This window comes from Belonocnema kinseyi, chromosome 2 (assembly GCF_010883055.1).
Source record: "Belonocnema kinseyi isolate 2016_QV_RU_SX_M_011 chromosome 2, B_treatae_v1, whole genome shotgun sequence".
Taxonomy (NCBI): Eukaryota; Metazoa; Arthropoda; class Insecta; order Hymenoptera; family Cynipidae; genus Belonocnema; species Belonocnema kinseyi.
In genome coordinates this window covers 156,314,607-156,340,406 of record NC_046658.1, presented here as the reverse complement: position 1 = coordinate 156,340,406, position 25,800 = coordinate 156,314,607, and the positions used below count along the sequence as shown (strand labels likewise).

Sequence of the window (25,800 nt, the reverse complement as noted above, 5' to 3'; positions counted from 1 at the left end):
AATTCACTTTCTATTTGGGTTAAAATTAATTTTTTTAAGTAAAAATTTAAATGTTATATTTCTTGTTAAAAATTGAATGTTGTTAAATAAAATTTCGTCTTTTTTGTTATTTTCCTTTTTTATTTTTCATTTTATTATATTATTTTCGGTTTTGTTTTAAAACATTAAATTTAAACTTTTAAGATTTTAAAATATGTCGAAAAAGAATTTGGAAGATGTTTAAACCATTTTTATAATTTGTTCAAGACAAAAAATATTATAAAAAATGCAAAGTATTTCAAAAAAAAAAATGTAGATTTTTTAAGATTTTGAAATAAAACTTTGAATCGATTCTTAAGATTTTAGGGGAAATGTAATTTTATTTTGATAAATTAATTTTAAGAAAATATTTTAAAACATTAAAAAGGACTTCCCAATAAAATTTCGAAAAAGCTTGTCGAAGATTTTTAGTTAAACTTTTTTAATTTTGAAAAATTAAAAAATGTTTTTAAAAAATCAAATCATTTTAAGATATATTTACCAATTATTTTAAAATTTGGAAAATAATTTTAAATTCGAAAAAATATCTCAAGGGTGATTGATTACAATATTGAAATATTAAAAAACATTTCCAAAGTTTTAAAAGATACAAAAATAATCTTAAACTTAAAATCATTTTAAAAAATTGGAAAAAACGTAAATTTTTCAAGACTTATTGCAACAAAAAAGCTGAGCAGCATTTTAGGAATTTTGAAAGTTTTAAGAGAGAGTACAAATATTTTCTTAAGATTTTCGGAAAATTTTTAAATTATTTTTTAATTCTGACAACAACTTTTCAAATGATTTCGAAACGATTTGAAAACATTCCACAACATCTTTAAAATTACACCAAAAAAGAATTTGGAATATTTTATCATTTTTTCTTAATTTTCATAATTTTTTAAAAGCTTTAGAAACATTAGAATCATTTTAAAATATATGTAGAAATGTAGATTTTTTAAGATTTCCAAATACGATTTTTAAGTTGAATTTTTTTTTTAATTGCAAGATAATACAATTTTTGGTAAGAATTCCGGGAATATTTAAAGTGATTATTTATTTTTCAAATTTATTTTTAAGAGAATATTTAAAAAGACTGAAGAATCTTAGAAGTTTTAAACAGATCAAAAATATTTTAAGACTGAAAAAAAGCTATAAACTACTGTTAAATTTTTTTCAAGCTTCAGAAAGTCCTATATATCTTTCAAATTTAATTTTTCTAGAGCAAATAAAGAAATTAAAAAAAAGCAGTTACTATTTAGACATTTTTGTTTTGTATTTGAAACTATTCTTGCCATTTAATTATATAATTTGCCAAAAACTTCTTTCTTTGTTGACTGAAAAATCTTCTTTAGATGAAAATGCAGTAATTTAGTTAATAATTAATCTTTCTGGATTGAAAATCCATCTTTTTTGGTTAGAAATGTCATAATTTAAAAAAATTAAAATTACAAATGTTTGGATTGAAATTAAAATCTTGTTTGTCCGATGTTACAATAATTCAAATGAAAATTCATCTTTTCGAATCAATTCAAATCTTTTTTATTTAAAGTTAAAAAATATTATTCACTTTAATTTTCAACCATTATATTTTTCGTTGAAAATTAATCTTTTTTGGTTGAGACTCCATCTACTTGATTTGTTAATTTAGATACTAGGTTAAATAATTACTGATTAACCAATTACCAAAAAACGTTTTTAATTTTCTCAAGATTTTTCCGAAAATTATATTTAAATGACTTCAAAAACAAATAAACAAAAAATAATTATCATTCAAAGTTTGTGTTCTGCATTAAAAATCAGTTTTCCCCTAAACCGAAAAACTACAGGCGCTTATAGCGCATGATTAATGATGCAAGTGGACCTATAAAAAATGAAATAAAAAGCCATATACACGCTTGTTACGCATGTAAGCAAGAGAGTGGATTGAATGAGACACCCTCCTAATTGCGGACGACCGAGCATCGACAATCAGAAGGCTAAGGCAATCCTGAAGTGAAGAGCATGAGGTGGAAACCAAGATGGCGGTTTTGCAGTTGGGCTTGTCCCAGTGACGTCATTGGTCCGCAGATAACCATTCACGCTGGCGCAAAAGGTTGGAACTCCGCCCCTAGGTTATAGCACCCATGTCCTATACTCACCACCTCGAGAGCCTGGAAAGCTTCAAGAGTCGCCAGTTGCCCCTCGACTACGGCCGTCTTTTGATCGGTTTCCTGCGCGACACTGGATCGGTTTCGTGCTCAACTCTTGTGCGGTTTCCTGCTCGACTCTGAATCGTTTTCCTATTTTAGCGGTTAAAGCAGTTTCATATCCTAACTGGTCTTTTGAGATTCCCAAGAGCAGTTTAAAAAGTTGTTTTATTTTTAACGACAACGAAAATTGCATTAACAATAAGGCGTAACGTGAAGCTGTAACTAGCTGCGACGTAAAGCTGCAACTGATAATTCAATTTCCTGCAGATGTATGACTGTCATTCAGAACATGATGCTTAGAGCAGTTGATAATTTCAGATCTTTTGGAACACTTCAGAGCAGTTTTGAAAACCTTTCCTGTTGTTAAGAAAACAAAATTGCGTCATTAATGAGGTGTGACGTAGAGCTGCAACTGAGAAGAAAATGATGCTTCAAGTTGACGATGGAGTTTTAACAAATTTTTCTATTAACAAACAAAGATTGCATCATCAGTGAGGTGTGACATAAAGCTGCTCAAGAATATCTGCGATGTGTTATTTTTTCCATTTAAAAAAGTGAGCAAATCATCTCGAGTTTTCAGTGTTTCTGCTAACAAAGTGATACATAAGTGAAACTCTAATCTAACCAGAGTTTGTGCGGGATAGAAAAAAAGAGTTCAATAATAAATTTGTTTCTTGGAGAGTGTATAGTAACTTGTGCTATATTAGATAATAATAATATGGATTCATCGGTAGAGGAAACTGAACTTGATGTCGGATGCGCGAGTGATGAGTTAGAGACTCTTGAATCCAAAATGCGATCGATTCCGAAACCCTTTACAATCGAGAGTTTGATTGGAAACAGAGGTCAAGGAATAGGAGCCAACAGGGATATTTTAAAAAATAATGAAAGGAATCGCGGAAACGGACACGATTTCCTTTATCAACAGCACTGTCTGGCGACGGCAACTTCTTCTTTGCCAGGTTGGTGAAAGAGTTAGGCGGTGTACAGCTTCAGGTAGCGTTTAGGCAGTGTACAGCTTCACGTAGCGTTTAGGCTGTATACATCATCATGTCGATTTTAGGCGGTGTACATATTCATGTAGTGTTTAGGCAGTGTACAGCTCTCTGTCGCGTTTGATCACTATAAAGCTCGAAATTCGATGCTTATACGCAAGACTTGAAGCTATTCAGCTACAAGATGCGACGGAGAGCTGTACACCGCCTAAAATTTGACTGGAGCAGTACTCCGCCTAAGTATGGCATGAAGGTGTAAAAAAAACCTTTCGAATTCTCTTGATACCATCTGGAAATATTCTTAAATCCAAAAAATTTTTTGAAATCCCTTATAATCCCATGAAATCTGTGGAATCGCTGAGAATCCCTATCAATTCAATACAATCTCGAAGGGATTTCTAGAGAAGTTTGAAGAATAAATTAAATTTTCGTTGATTTTGAACGGATTTTAAGCGATTCGACAGATTTCAAGGGAATTTAAGGTATTTCTGGAATTTTAGAAGATTTTAAGAATTTTGATTGTCTCCAATGGACTTCTAAGTTTAATCGATTTTTGATTTTTTAACTTATTTAATTAAGAAGTTTAATTTGAATTATATTGAAGGATTTGTTAATAATTTATATTTTTTTGAATGGATTCTCAAGGATTTCAAGGGATATAAAACTTTCAATAAGAGATTTTAAACAATTCTGTAGAATTTTCAAATATTTCGAAGGGAATTCTGGAGAACTTTAATAAATCAATAAAAATTTATTAAATTTAAAGGGATTTTTAGCGTTTCCAGAAGTTCCAAAGGATTTTAAGGTATTTCAGGGATTTTCACGAGATAATTAAAAGACATTTATTAAATCTCCAAGGACTTCAAAGATTTTTAGGGATTTAATCGATTTTTAAGAAAAATAATTTATTCAATTTATAAAATTAATTTAAATGATATTAAAGGGGTTTTAAATTATTCTTACTTTTTACACTGGATTCTAAAGAAATTTAAGGGATTTTTATTAATTTTGTGGTGTTTTATTTCTTTTTAAATCCTTTAATTTCTATTTACAAAAGTATAAATAATTTGAAAGCCTTTGCAAATAATTTAAAATAAACTAATTTATTATATATAATCTTGAAAAATCGATTAAAAACCATAGAAATGTTTAATATCCGTTGAAATCCTTGGAGATTTAATCGACAAAATTGTTTGAAATCCTTTGAAATTTTGTAAATCTCTTGAAGTCCTTGAGAATCCATTAAAAAATTATAAGTCGTTTAAAATATCTTGAATATAACTTGAATTAAACTTTTTGATTAAATAAGTTTTCTAAAACAATAAATTAAATCCCTAAAAATCTTTGAAATTTCTTTAAATCCTTGGACATTGAATAAGATCGATGAAATATAATTCAAATTAAAATTAATCATTAAATAAGTTTAGAAAAAAATCGATTAAATCCTTAGAAACTTTTGAAATACCTAGAAATGCTTGAAAATCCAATAAATCCTTTAAATCTTGTGAAATATCTTAAAATACCTTTAAATATGAGAAATCACTAAAAAACCATTTGAAATATTTGAAATCCCTGAAAAAATGTTTGAAATCTTTAAAATCCCTTGAAATCCTTGGAGATTTAATAAAATCCTTCAAATATCTTGCAATTTTTTTGAAATATTTGGAAAATCGACAAAAATGTTTGGAATCCTTAGAAATTTTGTATATCTCTTGAAGTCCTTGAAAATCCATTAAAAATTTATCAATCATTTAAAATCTCCCAAATATAACATGAATTAAACTTTTTGATTTAATAAGTTATCTAAAAAAATTAATTAAATCCCTAAAAATCTTTGAAATCTCTTTAAATCATTCGACATTTAATAAAATCCTTTAAATATAATTAAAATTAATCATTAAGTAAGCTTAGAAAAAAATCCATTAAATCCCTAGAAACCTTTGAAATACCTAGAAATCCTTGGAAATCGAATAAAATCTTTAAATCTTGCGAAATTTCCTGAAATACCTTAAAATCCCTTGAAATGTAATAAATCGCTAAAAGAACCTTTGAAATATTTGAAAATTCGGAAAAATTGTTTGAAATCTTTAAAATCCCTTGAAATCCTTGGAGATTTAATAAAATCCTTCAAATATCTTGCAATTTTTTTGAAATATTTGGAAAATCGACAAAAATGTTTGGAATCCTTAGAAATTTTGTATATCTCTTGAAGTCCTTGAAAATCCATTAAAAATTTATCAATCATTTAAAATCTCCCAAATATAACATGAATTAAACTTTTTGATTTAATAAGTTATCTAAAAAAATAAATTAAATCCCTAAAAATCTTTGAAATCTCTTTAAATCCTTCGACATTTAATAAAATCCTTTAAATATAATTAAAATTAATCATTAAATAAGCTTAGAAAAAAATCCATTAAATCCCTAGAAACCTTTGAAATACCTAGAAATCCTTGGAAATCCAATAAAATCTTTAAATCTTGCGAAATTTCCTGAAATACCTTAAAATCCCTTGAAATGTAATAAATCGCTAAAAAAAACCTTTGAAATATTTGAAAATTCGGAAAAATTGTTTGAAATCTTTAAAATCCCTTGAAATCCTTGGAGATTTAATAAAATCCTTCAAATCTCTTAAAATTCCCTGGAATACCTTAAAATCCCTTCAAATATGTGAAATCGTTAAAAATATCTTTGAAATATTTGGAAATCCTAAAAAATGGTTTGATATCCATTGAAATCCTTGGAAATTTAATAAAATCCTTCAAATCTTTTGAGATTTTCTCGAAATATTTAGAAAATCGACAAAAATGTTTGAAATCCATTGACATTTTGTATATTTCTTAAAGAACTTGAAAATTCATTAAAAATTATAAATTATTTTAAATCTCCTGAATGTGACTTGAATTAAACTTTTTGATTAAATAAGTTATCTAAAAAATCTCTAAAGATCTTTGGAATATCTATAAAGACTTAGACATTTAATAAAATCCTTTAAATATAATCAAAAATAAAATTAGTCATTAAATAAGTTTGGATATTTAATGCAATCCTTTAAATATAATTAAAATTAAAATGAATCATTGAATAAGTTTAGAAAAAAATCGATTAAATTCCTAGAAATCTTTGAAATACCTAGAAATTCAATAAAACCTTTAAGTCTAGTTAAATGCCCTGAAATACTTTAAAATCCCTTTAAATATGAGAAGTCGCTAAAAAGCCCTTCGAAATATTTTTAAATCCTCAAAAATTGTTCGAAATCTTTAAAATCTCTTGAATATAACTTGAATTAAACTTTTTTATTAAATAAGTTGTCTGAAAAAATAAATTAAATCCGTAAAAATCTTTGAAATCTCCCTAAATTCTTAGACATTAAATAGAATTCTTTAAATATAGTTAAAATTAAACATTAAATAAGTTTACAAAACCCTTTGAAATATTTTTAAATGCTGAAAATTTTTTCGAAATCTTTAGAACTCCTTGAAATCCTTGGAGATTTAATCAAATCCTTAAAATCTCATGAAATTTTCTTAAAATATTTAGAAAATCGACAAAAATGTTTGAAATCCTTTAAAATTTTGAATTAAACTTTCTAATTAAATAAGTTGTCTAAAAAAATAAATTAAATCCCTAAAAATCTTTGAAATACTTGGAGATTAAAAAAAATCCTTTAAATTATTTGAAATTTCTTATATCTTTTGAAATCCTTTAGAGTGAGTTTATAAAAACAAAAATTATTTAAAAACGTTTAAATGAAATGTCAAATACTTTAAATTTAATTCAAAATAAACTTATTTATTAAATTAATTTTTTTTTAAATCGATAAAATCCCAGTAAATCTTTGAAATCCCTACAAATATTTTGGAATTTAATAAAAATCTGTAAATCTTGTGAAATTCTTCGATATATCTTAAAATCTGTATATAATGAAAGTTAAACTTATTCATTAAATAAATTTTCAGACAAAAAATAAAATAAGTCTCTAAAAATCTTGGGAATCCCTAGAAATCCTGGAAGATTTATTAAAATTTTCTAAATCTTGCGCAATTACTTGAAATACCTTAAAATATTTTGAAATCTTCATAATCACTAAGAATCCCTTCAAATTCAATAAAAATTTAATTTATTTTTCAGGTTTCTCTAAAAATCCCTTAAAGTATTTGGAAATCCTACAAAATTATTTAAAATCCTTTGAAATTTTTTATATCTCTTGAAATCATTAAAAATCCATTTTAAAAATTATAAATGAACTAAAATCTTTTGGATGTGCTTTAAATTAAACTTATTAATTAAATAAGTTATTTTTAAAAAATCGATTGAATCCCTCAAAATCTTTGAAATTTCTTAAAAGTCTTGGATATTCAATGAAATCCTTTCGATTATGTGAAATTTCTTTAAATCCTTTGAAATCTGTGGAATCCCTTCCAATTCAATCTAATTTATTTTATTTTTCAAATTTCTTTAGAAATCCCTTCAAAATATTTTAAAATTCTACCAAATTTTTTTAGCTTGTTTCAAAATTCAAAATCTCTAGAAATCCTTAGGAATCCATTTACAATATTTTAAATATAATTTTTAATAAAATTATTAATTAAATAAGTTTTGTAAATCATTTATTTTTTTTATTTCTTTAAAAATCTCTTGAAATCTGTGGAATCGCTAAAAATCTCTTCATATTCAATAAAATTTCATTTATTTTTCAAATTTCTCTTAAACTCCAATCAAATATTTGCAAATTCTACAAAATAATTTGAAATCCCTTGTAATTTTTTATCTCTTGAATTCCTTTAGAATACATTAAAAAAATATAAGTCATTTGAAACCCGTTGAATTTTAATTGGTAACGTTACGCTAATTTCAGCAATTCGCAATTCTTTCTATTTATCAAATAATCATGAATTTTTCGGATATTATCATGAATTTCATAATCAAAGCAACTGGCATCCAAAAAATTTTTTTTTTTGGCGAAAAATGCCTGAATAATGCATTTGTTTACTAACTTTGTTTATATTATCAACCAGAATTATCTAAAACGAAATTTTCTTCAATATAATATTGTTTTTATCCAAATTCTTTTAATATACCCTAAAAATGTAAAATCCTTGAAAATTATAGAAAACACGCTTTTAAAAAATAATTTGTTTATAATTTTTTTTATCATATCATGATGTAACATCTTGACCAAATTTTACTCTGTGGAACGTAGGCGATTGCCAAAAATTTTTTTGTTATTTTGACCAACACTGGGACTGTAAAAAAATTACCATTTTTGGTCATTTGTTTATTTATGATAAATTGAAACTATTAATAAAACATCAAGCTGCGAAATTCTCTTGAAAATTCGATCCGTTTTTTCAAATGAAGGCTTTAAATTGAAAAATAAATTTAATTTATTTAACATTTGCAAGAGATTTTTTCAGTTTCGATTACAATTTTATGTTAATCATTTTAAATTAAAAATGATCTCTTTAATTAAACATTAATTTTTCAACTAAAAATTGAACTATTTCACTTCTGGTTGATAATTTATCTTTTTCAGTTAAAAATTCGTCTTTTTGGTAGAAATTAATGTTCTTGGTTAAAAATTTATCGTTTTGATTAAAATTCAAGATGCAGATTCATCAGCTTGTTTAAAAATTAATTTCTTTTTTCGTTTTGAAAACTGCTAAATATTTGAGTGATAGACATTAGAATAGTTAAATTTTTAATCAATGAGATGAATTTTGTACTAAAATAATAACTCATTAACTAAAAAAAAACATTATTTTACCATACAGTTCCATTTTCAACTAAGTTATCAAGTTTTCAACTAAAAAAATTAATTGTCTATTGAAAAAGTAAAACTTTTAATACAGAACACATGCATTTTCAACCAAATAGCTGATAAAAAAAATCAAGAATTTTTTTTAATTCCCAACGAAAGATATGAGATTTTAACGAAAATGATGAAACTTTGAGTACAAAGTGAATTTGGAACCAAAAAAAATAATCTTCAACGAAGAATATTAATTTTCTATGAAAAAGACGGATTACAGAAAAACATAAATTATTATAGGTAAAAAAGATTAATTTAGAACTAAGAATAGTTAAATTTTTAATTAAGAATATTAATTTTCAACTCAAAATGGAATAGTTAACTTTTTAGTTAAGAAACTTAATTCTCAACAAAAAAGATAAATTTTCCAACCAAATAGTAAAATTTTGAACTAAAAGGATACATTTTCAACTGAAAATGAAATAGATAAATTTCCAGTCAAAATCAATAATTTGTAAATAACAAAAGGAAAAATAATTCCCATCAATATATAGTTCAATTTTCATTTGAGTAGTAAAATGATCAACCAATATGATCAATTTGGTACCAAAAAAGTAAAATTTTAAACCAAATAGTTGACAATTTTTCATAAAACTGTTTAATCTTCAACTAAAAAAATAAATTTTTCATCAAAGACAAGTATTTTCAACCAAGAAGATTAGCTTCCTATCAAATAGATGATTTTTAAACAACAATACATTTTTAGGTGAAAAGGATCAGTTTATAACTAAAAATGAAATAATTGAATTTTTATTTAAGAAAAGTTATTTTCAACAAAACAACATGATTTTGTAACTAATAAAATATAAATTTCGAACCGAAAAGAGCTGAATCTGAAAAAATGTATTTTCAATAATGAAAGTTCTACAAAAAAAAAGAAATTTTTAACAAAATTCTTAATCTTTAAAGCCAAAAAGTTGAATTATCTAAAAAAAAAACAGTTGCATTTTTATAACAATAGTTTACTTTTAACCTAAACAGTTGAAATTTGGTTTTCGAATGAAATATTAATTGTTTATCAAATTGTTGAATTGTTAACAAAAATAATTTTAAAAAAAGTAAAATTGTGCCATCGAGAAAGATTTTTTATTTCAGAAAGAAAGAAAAATTAATCCCAAATGTTGATTTTCTACCTCATCATTAAATTTTCCACTAAAAGAGATCAATTGTAAAAAAATTTTAAAATGACGAAAAAACGTTCAAGTCTTTTAACATGAGTGAATTACAACCATTGGTTTACTTAAACTTTTGTCCAGGGAGAAGAAAACTGCAGAAAACCGCCTCCCTGCAAAAAATGGAAATTCAATGCCATATAAATCGAGTTAAATATCTGTTCCAGGATTTGCTGTTCCTCTGAGCTTATACAGCGCGTGGTTACCAATGAGAGTGTATGGTGGGAATGCCTCAAGTGGCCCCGTTTTGCCCCCTCAATTATCCGCAACTTATCCCTCGCAACAGAACCATCAGAGTCAATTCTCACATCACCTGAATTTCGGTCTAAACCACCTTCAAGGTGCTGCCTATCCAGGACATCGTGCAAGTCAACAGAGTACAAATTTGACTGACAGTGAAGATGAGAGGAGTTTATCACCTGCATCACCAATTCATGATCTTTCAAAATCACAGCAAGGTAAGCATTTTTCCTCTAATCTTTTTCTTTTTCTAACAAATTTTCTGATAATAGTTCAAATGTTTGGGTTCAATTTTCAAGCCAAAAAGGCGTATTTTTTCGATGATAGGGGAAAGTTTGACCAAAAACCGTTTAATTTTCGGCCCGAAAATTTGAATTTTATGGAAAAATGTAACATCAAAAATTAATTTTAAACTTATTACTAATAAAATAGTTCAATCCTCAATCAAGTAGATGAATTTTTTATTTAAAAAAATTAATTTTAAACCACATGGTTGAATTTATAACTAAAAAAGATATTTTTCAACAAAAAATGAAATCTTCAATGATTCAGTTTGAAAATTGTATTTTTAATAATAAAAAACAACGAATTTTCCAATATAAATTATAAAAAATCAACCAAAAACATAGAGTCCTTTGGACTCTACAGTCTCCCAAAAAACTTTTTTGTTTTAATGACGCCATTCATTGGATTTGTTGGTACTTGAATAACTTGACAAGATACAGGAATATGACATCCTTACATTAAATTAATTCTCAAATATTCCAAAATTAAATTCTGGTTTGCCTTTGATTGCAAATTCTGGTTTAAACAAAAATTACCAGCTATACTGAATAATAACTCTGGCTTCAAAAACTACCCTTTAGTGGAGTTAAAATATTATATTCTAAATGTTGTATTTCTTGGAAAACAATTATTATATTTAGGGAAGACTAATTTTCTTTTAGGTACTATCAATCAGTAGGGTCTCCTAAAAAAAGGTGTCATATTACATCATATACAGTAGGGCCTAATGCATATAATTTAATATGACACCCCAAGAGTTAATTGATTCTAAAAGTTATTTGATCGCAACTGGTAGTTTAAAACAAAGCGATCAGTTGTACTGACTAATAAACTTGGCTTTAAAAATTACCCTTCATTGGAGTTAAAATATTAAATTTCGAATATTGTATTCCCTGGCAAAAAATTATTATATTCAGTAAAACTAATTTTCTCTTAGGATCCATTAATCATTAGGGTCTCCTAAAAAAAGGTGTCATATCACATTATATGCAGTATCACCTAATGCATGTAAAGTAATATGACACCCCAAGAGTTAATTGATTCTAAAAATTAATTTATCGCAACTGGTAGTTAAAAACAAAGCAATCAGTTGTACTGACTAATAAACTTGGCTTCAAAAACGTCCCTTCATTGGAGTTAAAATATTATATTTCGAATATTGTATTCCCTGGCAAAAAATTATTATATTCAGGAAAACTAATTTTCTCTTAGGATCCATTAATCATAAGGGTCTCCTAAAAAGGTGTCATATTGCATTAGATACAGCAGGGCCTAATACATATAATGTAATATGACACCTTAAGAGTTAATTGATTCTAAAAATTATTTGATCGCAACTGGTATTTTAAAACAAAGCGATCAGTAATACTGACTAGGAAACTTGGCTTCAAAAACTTCCCTTCATTGGAGTTAAAATATGATATTTTAAATGTTGTATTTCCTGGCAAAAAATTATTATATTTAGGAAAACTAATTTTCTTTTAAAATCCATTAATCATTAGGGTCTCCTAAACAGGTGTCATATTGCATTAGATACAATAGTTGTATAATGTAATATGACACCGTAAGAGTAAATTGATTCTGAAAAATATTTGATTGCAACTGGTAGTTTAAAACAAAGCGATCAGTTATCCTGACTAATCGATTTGCCAATTACAATTAAAATGCTATTATAGTACAGCGACAAAGTACTCGGGCGGCTTGTCGCGTCGGAGTTCCTTTAACGATTATTGCGGATGAGTGTGAGAGCCATTCGAATTACTTTCATGAAACACTTTTAACTGAAGTTTCTAATCAGTGTGGATCCTTCGAAAAAAGTCTGAATATTACATAGGAAAATATTTTTCTTGTTCTAAGAAACCGTTCCTACAACATAATTATATATTTTTTCATTCAACTAAAATTTTTTCAAAAAGAATAAAATCATTTCATATCAAACAACAATTTTCATTCGAGCATAGAATCATTTTCTTTACACAAATTTTTTTTTAATCGTAGGTTTCACGTGGATTATATCTGATTACTCAGATTTTAAGAAACATAAAAAAGAATTTTTAGCAAAAAAAAACCTTTTTAACTAAGATGATAATTTTTTGACTAAAATAATTCCAATTTTCAATTAAATAACAAATTTTTGAACCAAGAACATTGATTTATCCACGAAATCTTACATTTTCGACCAAAAAAATTAATTCTCAACAAAAAATTTAACCAAAAAGTGACTTTGTTACCAAATCGTCTAATTTTCAACAAATTAAATGAAATTACAAACAAATAGATGAATTTTCACCTAAGAGGATTAATTTTCAACCAAAAAAGACGAATTTAAGAGCAAATATCAGTAAAAAGAAAATGAATTTTGCTGACACATAAAAAGGAGTTTTCAATAAATTAGTTTGATTTTCAATCAAGGAGCATAATTTTCAACTAAAATTCTGAATTTTTAACTATAATAAACAATTTTTCGATCAAAAATTAATATTTGTACCTAGAAACAATTCCTCAACAAAATTAATAAATTTTTGACAAAATAGATTAAATTTCAACTAATTCGATGAATTATAAACCTTGAAGATTAATCTTTTTACCGAAAAAGACGAATTTTAAACCAAATACATGTATTTTCAACAAAGTAGTTAAATTTTTAACTAAAAAAGATATCTTTGTAACAAAAAAGTCAAATTTTAAATTAGAAAAGATCAATTTTCCACCAAAAATGGAATAGTTAAATTTTCAGTAAAAAAAATCAACACAAAAAGATTATTTTTTAACAAAAAAAGTTAAATTTTTAACCAAAAAGGTTATTTTTAAACGAAAATTATGAATTTTTCAACCACAAAATTAATATCTCATTCAAAAAATATTTTATTTAAAAATAAAAAACCGTCGACGTCAACGAAAAAACCAAACTTTCGACACAAAAATAAATGTCTACCAAAGAAATTAATTTTCAACTAAAATGGTGAATGATTAACTGTAATAGTTCAGTGTTAAGCGAAAGAATAAATTTTGTACCAAAAAACGCTTTTAAAAAAAAAATGAAATTTTCGACCAAAAGCATGAATTTTCAACTAAACAGTTGACTTTCCAAGCCAAATATTTCAATTTCTAACCAAAAAAATTAACTTTTAACCATGAAGCATGATTTTCTACCGAAAAAGGAGAATTTTCAACAAAATGCATAAATTATTTATAAAAAAAATTGATTGTACTCCAAATAGTTTAATTTTTTACCAAAGTAATCAAATTTTTCACCCAAACAAACTTATTTTCAACGAAGCATTTGAATTTTTTACCAAAAAAATTACTTCCATAAAACTGCTGCATTTTGTGTAAAGTAGATTATTTTGTAACCAAAGAATTGAATTTTCGATAAAAAAAAATTAGGAGAAAGTAATGGAATTAATTTTAGAAAAAATTAATTTCAAAATACATTAAAAAAATATTTGTTACTTGTTAAGGATCCAAATATATTGTTAGTAATTATTTTTTTTTATTTCAACCAACAGCTTTATTGAAAATTCATCTTCTAGTAGAAAATTGAGAAAAAAGTTAAAATTTTGATTTTTAAAATTACCCATTTTATTTAAAAGTGAAACTATTTAATTTATTTTGTTAAAAAATGGATGTATTTTTGTTTAAATTCATCTTTTTGGTTTGACGATTCAACTATCTGGTTGAAACAAATTTTTTGTTGTTGTTAAATTTAGCTGGTTGAACATTTTTCTAAAGGTTGGAAATATGTTAAATTTTAGTCTTTTTCATTTGAAAATTCTTATTTGCTCGAAAATTTAAATTTTATGTTAGTTTGGAATTTTGTCTTTTACATTAATTTTGTAGAAAAGAATTGATTTCCCTATTTCCCCCTTATTTTCGTGAAAAACAATCCTATTTTCTATGTTTTGAGATAATTTTGGGGTACGTTCAAGAATCTCAGCATTAATAGGAACAGAATAAATTATGCAAGTCCTGTAGTCGATGACGAACCAGTAGCCTTGCTACTGTATTTTAATTGCTTGCCGACCCGACAGTAATTTTTATCGTGACAAACGCTACCAGAATTTTTAAATACCTTATCAAATTTCTCTTAGGCTCAACTTCTTTCACAGAAGAAATTCTTTTACGAAAGTTCTATAAGTCAGACTTCTTTTTCATTTCTTTCCACCACGTTATTTTGCAGTCCAATTTTTTTAAATTACTTAAACAATTTTGAAGTGATTTGAAATTATTTTCAAATGTTTCTTTGAAATCAAAAATATGTTTAATGTTTTGAAAAATATTTGAAGGTATTCTAAAAGATTTCGGGCTTTTTAAATAATATTAACTGTTTTTAAAAGCAGAGTTAAATATTAGATATTTAGAAAGGAACTTTAGAAATTTCAAATCATTTCAAGAGATTTTAAAGGAATTGTAAGTATTACAAACGTATTTCAAGAAATTAACAAATATCTATTATTATAGAGTCAATAGCTAATAGAATAGCTGGAAAATTTAATTATTCTATTAAAAATGCAATTATTTTTTTTAAAAATCATATTTTTAGTAAAAAGAAGACTCAACTACTGGGCTTAAAATTGAACTAATTTGTTGAAAATTCATTTTTTAATTAAAAATTCAGCCCTTCGGTTGAGAATTAAAAAAAACTATCGAACTATTCCATTTTTTGTAGAAAATTCATCTATTTGAGTTGTAAAAATAAAATAATTTATTTTAAAATTAATGTATTTTGTTAAAAATTCAGCTTTTTATAGAAAATTAATGTTTGAAACCTGTACTATTTTACTACAAATTCTTTTATTTAGGTTGAGAATTAATTTTATTTTCTGGAATTTTAATTGTGACTATTACATTTTTATATAAAAATTGATGCTCTAAAGGAACATTTGTTTCATATGGTTAAAATATTGTTATTGTTGAAAATTCGTATTTTTTATTTGAAAAATAATTTTTTGGATTCAAAACTTATTTTTTTGGTTAAAAATACAACTTCTTGTTTTAAAACTAATCTCGTTTTTCGGATGAGAATTCAACTATTTTGTTAAAAAATAATTATTTTTTTGTTAAATTCAAATTTTTTAAAATTTTATATTAAGGTCTTTTTGCACTGATATATAAACTTTCACATTTTTTAAAGAATTTATTTTTTTATTTGAAGAATGTTTTCATTTTCAGTTGGAAATCAATTTTTTTAAAGGAAAATTAATCTTCTCGTTAAAAAATAAACTTTTTGGTTAAAAATTTAAACCTTTGGTAGCACTTTAACCTCTTGAAAATTTATTGGAAAAATTTAACTATTATGTGGTGAGTTGATTTTTTTTCAAATTATTTTTTTATCTTAAAATTTACTATTGAATATAATTTGTTTTTCATCCTAAGAAATGGGATTCAAGTAAACACAATAACTTGTTTCAAAAAATTTTAATATATTAAGAAAATAAATAAATAAAAAAGGGATCCGAACAATCGAAATCCGTAGCTGTGGTCACGTATTTGCGCGCGAAGCGAAGCGACGGAGTGAATGGACGATCGACAGTTTTATTGATGTCTCGCCGACCGTATAATTTCGTATGCGGAACGAAAAAACTTCTGAGAATCTATCACTCATTTATGACATACCCACCTCGCGATACACATGCACGACAAGATCTGACACACAATGAGTCAAAATCTCCTACTTTCCCTCTCCTACTCCTACTACATTCCCCCCTCTCCTAACTTTCTCAGCTGACACACCCGTTTTTCTACTTCTCTTCCAAAGCCCTCACTTTTCCTCCCAAACTCATCCAAATATCTCTACTATCCCTCCCTTCATTTACCTTGCTTTCTCCTCAATTCCTCTACTTTGCCCTTCCCTTATTTTCCGTCCCTCTCCCAAAATTCTTCCTGTTTAACTTCCCCTCTCCCCAGTTGTCCATCTATTACTTTTTTTTCTACTTCCCATCCCCAGTCCTCATTTATCCTGTCTCACTTAGTCGCACTACTTTACCATTCCCCTACTCACTTTCTCTAATCACACTCTTAATTTTGCTTGTTTTACCTTAATTCATCTACTTTTTCCTTGTCTTATTCCCATCTTTATCCTCCCTGATTCAGCTACACTACTTTAACATTCCTCCACTCACTTTCTCTAATCACATTCTCTTAATTTTGCTCATTTTCCCTCAATTCATTTACTTTTTCCTTCCCTTGTTCCCATCTTTTTCCAAAACTCTTCCTCCTCTACTTCTTCCTCTCCTTACTTCCCCAAATAAAACACCCATTTTTCTACATCTCTTTCATGTCCCTCACTTCCCTTTCCATATTCACCCGCATTATCCTAATATGCCTCCCTTCATTTGACTTTATTTTCCCACAATTTCTCTACTTTTTCCATCCCTGATTCCCATCTTTTCCCCAAATTCTTCCTCCTTTACTCCCCCCTCCTCCATTTCCCATCTAACACTTTTTTTCTACTTCCCTGCCCTAGTTCTCATGTACCCTCCCTCACTCACGCGCATTTCTCTACGCTTCTTCCACTCACTTCTTCCAATTACTCTCCTTTCATTTTGCTCATTTACCCTTAATTTCTCTACTTTTTCCTCCCCTTATTCCCATCCTTTTCCCAAATTCTTCCTCACTATTTGCAATCCTTCACTCACCTGCACTACTTTATCATTCCTTCACTCACTTTCTCTAATTACTCTCCCTTCATTCGCCTTCATTTCCCCTTAATTCCTCTACTTTTCCCTCCCATTATACCCGTTTTTCCCCAAACTCTTCCTCCTCTATTTCCCTTCTCTAGCCTTTACTTACCCTCCCCACTCAATCGAACTCCTTTCCTATTCCTCCACTCACATCTTCGGATTACCCTTCCTCTAGTTCCTCTTATCACCCTTCAATTCCTCTACTTTTACCTCCCTTTATTCTCATCCCTTCCCCAAATTATTCCTTCTGTACTGATTCGCTCTTTAATTCCCTCACTACCCTCCCACACTATCAAACATGTATCCTACGTTCATTCTCTCCCCCTACTTTTCATCCCTAATTTTCTCTAATTTTGAATAATTTTCTCTGCTTACGCTCCTTTTATTTCCCCTCAGTTTCTCTACTTTTTTCTTCCCACATTTCCACCAACTTGCCCCAATTCACCCTCATTTCCACTTTCCTGATTAACATCCCTCCACTAAATTCTTCTTCCTCTTCTTACTGCAGAAACAACACTCCCCGTTTTCACCTTCCCTTCTCCAGCCCTCATTTCCAACTCCACGTGCACTATCCTACTATCCCTTTTCTTACTTCCCCTAACTGCCCTCCTTCACTTGCACTCATTTTCCTTACTTACCCACACTCTCCCTACCACCTCTCCCTAATTTTCTATCACTCCATCTACTTTATGATCCCCTAATTTCTCCTCAATCCCCCTGCTCTTCCCTTATTTCACCTCATTTACCTTATTTCGCGACCTCATTTCGACCCTCCTGCCATAAAAAGTGTCTATAGAAAAAGTCTTTAAATTTCCGAAAATTTATGGAAATTTTCGTTAATCTGTGGTCATTTTACAGTAAATATGGTAACTTACCATAAATTATACAACGTTAAATTTTAATCGTTTTTATAAATTTCCTGAAATTTATCAACATGTTCGTTCATTTATGGTAATTTTACAGGTAAATGCGGTAACTTACCGTAAATTACCCAAAATTCAATTTTAATCATTTTTATCAATTTCCTGAAATTTATTAACATTTTCTATCATTTGTGGAAATTTTACATGTAAATACGGTAACTTACCATAAATTACCTAAAATTCATTTTTAAACATCTTTATAATTTTCCGGAGATTTTCGGTAATTTAATTTAAAAATTGGCAATTTATAGTAATATTACTGGTAATTTATGGTAACTTACAATAAATTTCCAAAAATCAATTTGAAAATGTTTATAAATTTCCGGAAATTTATGAATTTTTTGATAAATTATGGCAATATTACAGGTCATTTATGATAAATTACCTTAAATTGCACAAAATTCAAGTAAAAAATGTTTTTCTTTAATATTCGAAAATTTATAGAAATTTACCATAATTTATGGTAATTTCGCAGGTGAGCCTGATAACTTTCCATAAATAAACAAAAATTCAATTTGAAACATTTTGACAAATTTACTGAAATTTATGAAATTTTTTGGTAATTAATGGTAACATTGCAAGTAAGTTAAGGTAACTTGCCATAAATTGCCCAAAAGTCAATTTAAAAATTTTCATGAATAGCCGCAAATTTATAGAAATTTTCGTTCATTTATAGTAATGTTACAGATAAATATAGTAACTTACCATAAATGACCTAAAGTACTTTTTTAACAACCTTGATAAATTTCCGGAAATTTAAGATTTTTGTTGGTAGCATTTCTGCAAATTAACCTCACATTATAGCAAAGTTGTTCTAAGTCCATGTTTCACCAGAAATTGCTGACTAAGCTGCGATGAATCGACAGGTGGTTGGTCGTGGTAAAGAACCCAGTCGTCACTTTTACACAAATCAGGCCCTTTCCTTTCATTCAGGAATAGCCAACAGCTGCTTTGTCGAATTCTGTTTTATTTCCACTACGTTTGAAAATCTTTTTTTTTTCTGTAAGAGTAAACTTCAAATGGGGAAACAGTCAGAAATCACAGCGTGTCAGCTCAGGACTTTAAAGGGGCTGCCAAAGTTTTGTAAGGCCGTGTTTCACCAGAAATTTCTGTATAAGCTGCGAACATTTTTAGATCAATTCATTGAACAGAAAGATCATTAGATACTCTTCTGGTTGAATGAACTGAAGTATAAATGCATGCATTTAAATATTCATGAATCTAAATTGTAAATTCGTTGATTCAGTTAAACCGGTTCTAGAATTCTATAGATAATCAATGGCGCAGTGCCATGTTCGCAGTTTAAGAGACGAGACAGTTATTAATTTCGGAATATAATCGACATATTGCCTTGCAGCTAAGCAATTTTTTTATGGTTTATTTGGAATATTTTTTTAACATAAAAATGTATTTCCATTTCATTTTTTTTTATTTGTTTGATTTAATCCCTTTTTTCAGTTTACCAACCACTGCTTCTTATTCATGGCTAGTGGACCCTCATTCGTGAGACACGATATGGGTGGACTCTATAAAAAAGCGCCCTTTTCATGTCTAACAAATTCAATAGATAGTCACAAATCTTTAGTTCAAGTATCCAAATCATAAATATTCTCACTAGGGTGGTCCAAAAATGCATGGCAAAATTTTTTTGCATGCTAGAGCGCAACGATCCCCCTTTTTTTATTCTAAATCCGAAAAAAGAAATTGACTAATTTTTAATTTGTTAATTTTTTTATTTTAACAGGTGCCGGTTTTGACTTGAAGTTTCCCATGTAAAATGAATGGGGAAAAATCACTTTTTTGAGTGTTTAGAATAATTTTCCAGGGTTTGAAAAAATGTGACGGGAAAGTAGGGGGGCCTGTGGATAATTATCCAACGAAGAATTTCGTGTATCAGACATGTGGGTTTGACACCTCTAACACACCCCCACGTGTATCTAAAAACTACCCTTAATACAAATAATGCCAATTCTTCATGAAATCGGCCTTTTGAACAATTTAATCTCGTCCTTTTTTACTTAAAATTATTAATATTTGTCTAGTGGAATATTTATTATCATTGGTTAATTATTTTTTAATTATTTAACAAATGGGATTTGTTTAAATAATTTTTTGTTCTCGAAAATTTGTTTTCCCCCCTAAAAATTATTACTATTAGTCTAGTGGAGTATTTATATCATTTGTTCATTAATTGTTTATTATTTAAACAAATGCAATTTGTTTAAACTATTTTTTTCGATAATTCTTTTTTTTCTAAAAAATTGGTACTGTTGGTCTTGTGGAATATTTATTAACATTAGCTCATTAATTTTCAATTGTTTAAACAAATTGAGTTTGTTCAAATATTTTTAAATGAAAATTATGAATATTTCTCCAGTGGAATATTTATCAACATTATTTGATTAACTTCATTTTTTAAAAATTATTTTTAAATAAAAATGTTTACTTAAATATAACTGATAAATTAATTATTATTAAATTAATTAATAATCAGTAATTAATTATTACTGATAAATATTCCACTAGACCCACAGTAATAATTTTTATTTACAAAAAATTCAAAACGAAATTATTCAAACAAATTTCATTTGTTTAAATAATTGGAAATAGTGATACAATATTGTTACAATAGTGATACAATAGTGATAATTTTTAGGGAAAAAACGAATTTTCAACAAAAAATTATTCAAACAAATTACATTTGTTTCAACAATTAAAAATTAATAAACAAATGTTATTAAATATTCCACTAGACTAATATTAATAATTTTAGGGGGGGCAAATTTTGGAGGAAAAAAATGTAAACAAATTTCATTTGTGTAAATAATCAATTATTAATTAACCAATGATAATAAATATGCCACTAGACACTTTTTCAAACCCTAAAAGTTTATTCCAAAAACTCAAAAACGTGATTTTTCCCCATGCATTTTACATGGGAAACTTCAACTCAAAACCGGCACCTGTTAAAATTGAAAAATAAAAAAATAATAATTAGGGAATTTCTTTTTTCGGATTTGGAATGAAATTGGGGAGATCGTTGCCCTCTGAAGAAAAAAAAGTGTTTTTGAGCCACCCTAATGCCCACTGTTACTTTCAATTGTTCTCACTGTTTTTTTTTAGAATTATTATTTGGAATCGGAATCTATAATATTTGTTAATGGTGTACCGGAGGGGAATATTTTTTTTTGTATTCCACTGTTATCTGAACTGGTAATCTGGTATAATCTGTTTAAGCCAGTGTAATCAGGTGTAATCCACTTGTAATCCGGTGTAATCAAGTAATTTTGAGTAATCTCAGTATTTCGGTGTAATCCACGTGTAATCCTGAGTAATCCACTTGTAATCTGAAGTAATATACTTGTAATTCAAATTAATTCAAGTAATTAGGAGTAATATTCGTATTTTGCATGAATAGACTTATGAACCAGACCAATACACTTAAAACCTAAGTAATCCACTTTTATTCCAAAGTAATCCACTTGTAATCCAGAGTTATTCAAGTAATTCGGAGGAATCCATTTGTAATCTGAAGTAATCAGGTTTCATTTTAGTAATTTTTAGTAATACCAGTCTTTTGCTTTTGGGGTAACTCACTTGCAAACCTAAATAATTTACTTGTAAGCCGAAGTAATCTATACTTGTCAACCTGAATAATCCACTTTTATGTCGAAATAGTCGATTTGTAAATCTGAGTTATCCACTTTCATTTCAAAGGAATTCGATGTAATCCTCGGTAATCAATCTGTTAAACAGAGTAATTCACTTATAATCTGAAGTAATCTACTTGTACTCCGGTGTACTTCAAGTAATCAGGTGAACTCTTGGTATTCCGGTGTATTCTATTTGTAAACCTGAGTAATCCACTTCTAGTCTGAAGTAGTCCACTTGTATTTCAAAGTAATCTACTTTTAAACCTGAACAATCCACTTATATATCGAAAAAATCTATTTGTAAACCTGAGTAATCCACTGACATTCTGAAGTAATTCACTTGTAATCCAGAGTTATTCGAGTAATTCGGAGTATTCTTAGTAATTCTAAGGAATCAAATTGTGATCCAAAGTAATTCATTTGTAATCAGGTCTCATTTAAGTAATTTTGAGTAATACCAGTATTTTGTTTTGAGGTAATCCACTCGTAAACCTAAAGAATCTACTTGCCAAACTGAATAAATCACTTTCATACCGAAGTAATCCACTAATATCATTGTATTTCAAATTAATCCACTTGTATTCCAAAGCAATATATTTTTAAACCTTAGTAATCCACCCAGTGGGCACACAATTTGGCGACGTCTTTACGACATCGTTACGACATATTTACGACAAATTTACGACATCCTATATCCATGTCGTTAAGGTATCTTTACGATATCGTAAAGACATCGAAACGACATAGACATAGGATGTCGTAAAGTTGTCGTAAATATGTCGTAAAGACGTCGCCAAATTTTGTGCGAACTGGGCACTTGGATTTCAAAGTAATCTACCTTTAACCCTAAGTGCTCGATTTTTGTGCCGAAATAATCTACTTGTAAACCTGATTTCTCCATTTGTATGCCAAAGTAATACAATTGTATTCCAAAGTAATCTACTTTTAAACCTAATTAATACACTTATATTTCAAAGTAATCCAGTTGTATTCTAAAGTAATCCACTTGCATTACAAAGTAATCTACTTTTAAACTTCAGTAATCCACTTGTCTTCCAAATTAATTCACTTGTAATCCAAAGTGATCCACTTTTATTCCAAGTAATACACTTTTAAACCTAAGTATTCAATTTTTATGCCGAAATAATCTACTTGTAAGCCTGAGTAATCCTTTTTTATGTCGAAGTAATCCACTTGTATTCCAATGTAATCTACTTTTAAACCTGAGTAATTCACTTGGATTTTAAAGTAATCTACTTTTAAACCTGAATGATCCACTTTTATTCCAAAGTTAATCCAATTGTATTCTAAAGTAATCTTCTTTTAAACCTGAGTAATCCACTTTTATGTCGAAATAATCTACTTATAAACCTGAGTAATCCACTTCTATTCTAAAGTAATCCACTTGTATGCCAAAGTAATCCACTTTGCAAAGTATTAAAATTGTATTCCAAAGTAATCCAATTTTATGCTGAAGTAATCCACTAGTAATCCTCTGTAACACGAGTAATTCGGAGCGATCCGAGTATTTCTGAGTGATCAACTTGTTAAACAGAGTAATTCGCTTATAATCTGAAGCAATCCACTTGAAATGCGGACCAATTCAAGTAATTGTGAGTAATATCAGTATTTTGAAGTAATATACTCATAAACCTGAGTAATTCACTTTTATGTCGAAATAATTCACTTGTAATTTTTGACAATTCAAGTAATTCGGAGTAATTCAGTATTTCTGAGCTTCTGATCTATTTCTGAGTATTTTTAAACTCAGTAATCCAGTTGTAAACTTGAGTAATCCACTTCTATTCCAAAGTAATCCACATTAAACCTAAGGGATCTATTTCGGAACCCAACTAATCCACTTGTAAGTTGAAGTAATTCAGTTTTAATCAAAAGTAATACAATTGTAATCCCACAAAATGTTATTGTGAGTAATCCTAGTATTTTGAGTTAATTCAATTTTGATGAGAAGTTATCCACTTATCATTAAGTATAATTAAAGTAATCGAAGCAGTTCCCTTATTCGGGGTAATTTACTGGTAAACTTAAGTAATCCACTTGTAATCCGCCTTAAATCAATAAATTAGAAGTAAGATCATTTTTTGTAGTAATCAACTTGTAAAACTGAGAAATCCACTGGTAATCCAGAATAATCCAAGTAATGCGGAGTAATCCTATTGCAAACCTGACTTATCCACTTGTAATCAGAAGTAATCCTCTTTTATTCTGAAGTAATCCAGTTAGAATTTGGCATAATCAATTTTGTAATTCAGAGTAATCCACCTTTGATGCAGACTAATCCAGTCGTATTACAATTAATTCGCAGTAATTTATATAATCCAAGTTTTGTTGAAAATTAATTTTATTAAATAAAAAGTCAACCATTCCCGTTTTTATTAAAAATTAATAATTTTTAGTTAAAAATTCTTGTTTTTTTGCGCGTGTAAAATTCGTATTTTTCGATACAAAATTAATCTTCTCAGTAGAAATTTCATGTTTTTTGTTAAAACTTTAACTGAGTGAGATTAAAAAGTTTAAACAATATTTCAGAAAATTGAACCATATTATTGAAAATTCATTTTTCGCGGATGGATATTAATTTTTGTATATGAAAATGTAACTTATTTATTGTTTTAGTTAAAAATGTATATATTTTTTTTAATTGAAAATTATTCTATTAAACTGGAAATTTAATATTCTTTTTTTGGATTTTCATTTATTTGGTTTTAGTAGAACATTAGTGTATTATTTTAAAAATTTGTCTTTTTGGTAGAAAATAATCCGTTATTTTTTAAAATTCATGTTTTTTTGTTAAATATGCAACTACTTGGTTAAAAGTTAAACCGATTTGTCAAAAATTCATTTTTATTGAAGATGCATAATTCTACTTGAAACTTAATCTCCTCAGCTGAACATTTATCTATTTTTCTTGAAAACTTGTTTATCATCAACAAAAGCTTAATTTTGCAATTAAAGATAAAATTATTCCATTTTTGGTCATAAATTCATGTTCTTGTTTCAAAATTTAACTATTTAATTGAAAAATCCGTGTTTTATGTTTACAAATTTAACTAGTTCTTCGAAAATTCGTTCCTTTTTTGTTAAAAATTATGCCTTTATCTAAAAATTTAACAATTGAGCTGCTTGATTAAAAGCAGCCCCCTGCCTCGACCGTGTATGTGTATGTAGTAGTAGTTTTCCTACGATCCAGAGGAGAAATGTCGGTCAAACTAATCCAGCAGATGGTGCCACAAAAAGTAGGTCTGACTTTTTCATTGAATTGCATTAGGAAAAAGCAAAAATAATTAAAAACTTGATGCTATTTGCAAATAAACAAAATATATATATATATGAAAAAATAAGCGTAACTATTATTAATTATTTAAAAATAGAGAAAGTCATAAAAATATGTAGTTTAATATGAATAAAATTTAATTTTAAAATACATGTGGAAAGCAGTTCGAACTTCATATTTCCATGATTTATTTTACTGATATTATTGATTTGATTATTTGTTCTAGTTAAAAAAATTATTTAGTGTTAAAATTATTAACGGATCTAATGAAAAAATTAACAATATTTAATTTCTCAATGAGAAAATTATTTAAAACATATACATGATTAGAAGAAGTAATAAAAAATACATCACTTATATATATTTATATTACTTATTACACTTATATATATATATATATATAATAATAATAATTAAAATATGTCAGACGAGTGGGACGATGGTCGTGGGGGCTAAAGCGTAGGCTTTGGACCTACTCCTTCGGCTTGCGGGTTCGATTCCCGCCTCGCACTCTGGAAGAGTCTCGGTGGCC

The 25,800-nt window shown here is 27.4% G+C and overlaps 1 protein-coding gene across 1 annotated transcript in view; it reads left to right on the top strand.

The window, feature by feature from the left end:
- The first annotated feature begins 2,928 nt into the window (after positions 1 to 2,928).
- The window catches only part of LOC117183032 (homeobox protein unplugged), a 32,754-nt gene continuing 9,882 nt past the window's right edge, over positions 2,929 to 25,800 (top strand). The window contains exons 1-3 of the mRNA XM_033376176.1: positions 2,929 to 3,172; positions 10,357 to 10,647; positions 19,187 to 19,189. Coding sequence (XP_033232067.1) covers positions 2,929 to 3,172; positions 10,357 to 10,647; positions 19,187 to 19,189 — 538 coding nt within the window. The remainder of the gene's footprint in view (positions 3,173 to 10,356; positions 10,648 to 19,186; positions 19,190 to 25,800) is intronic.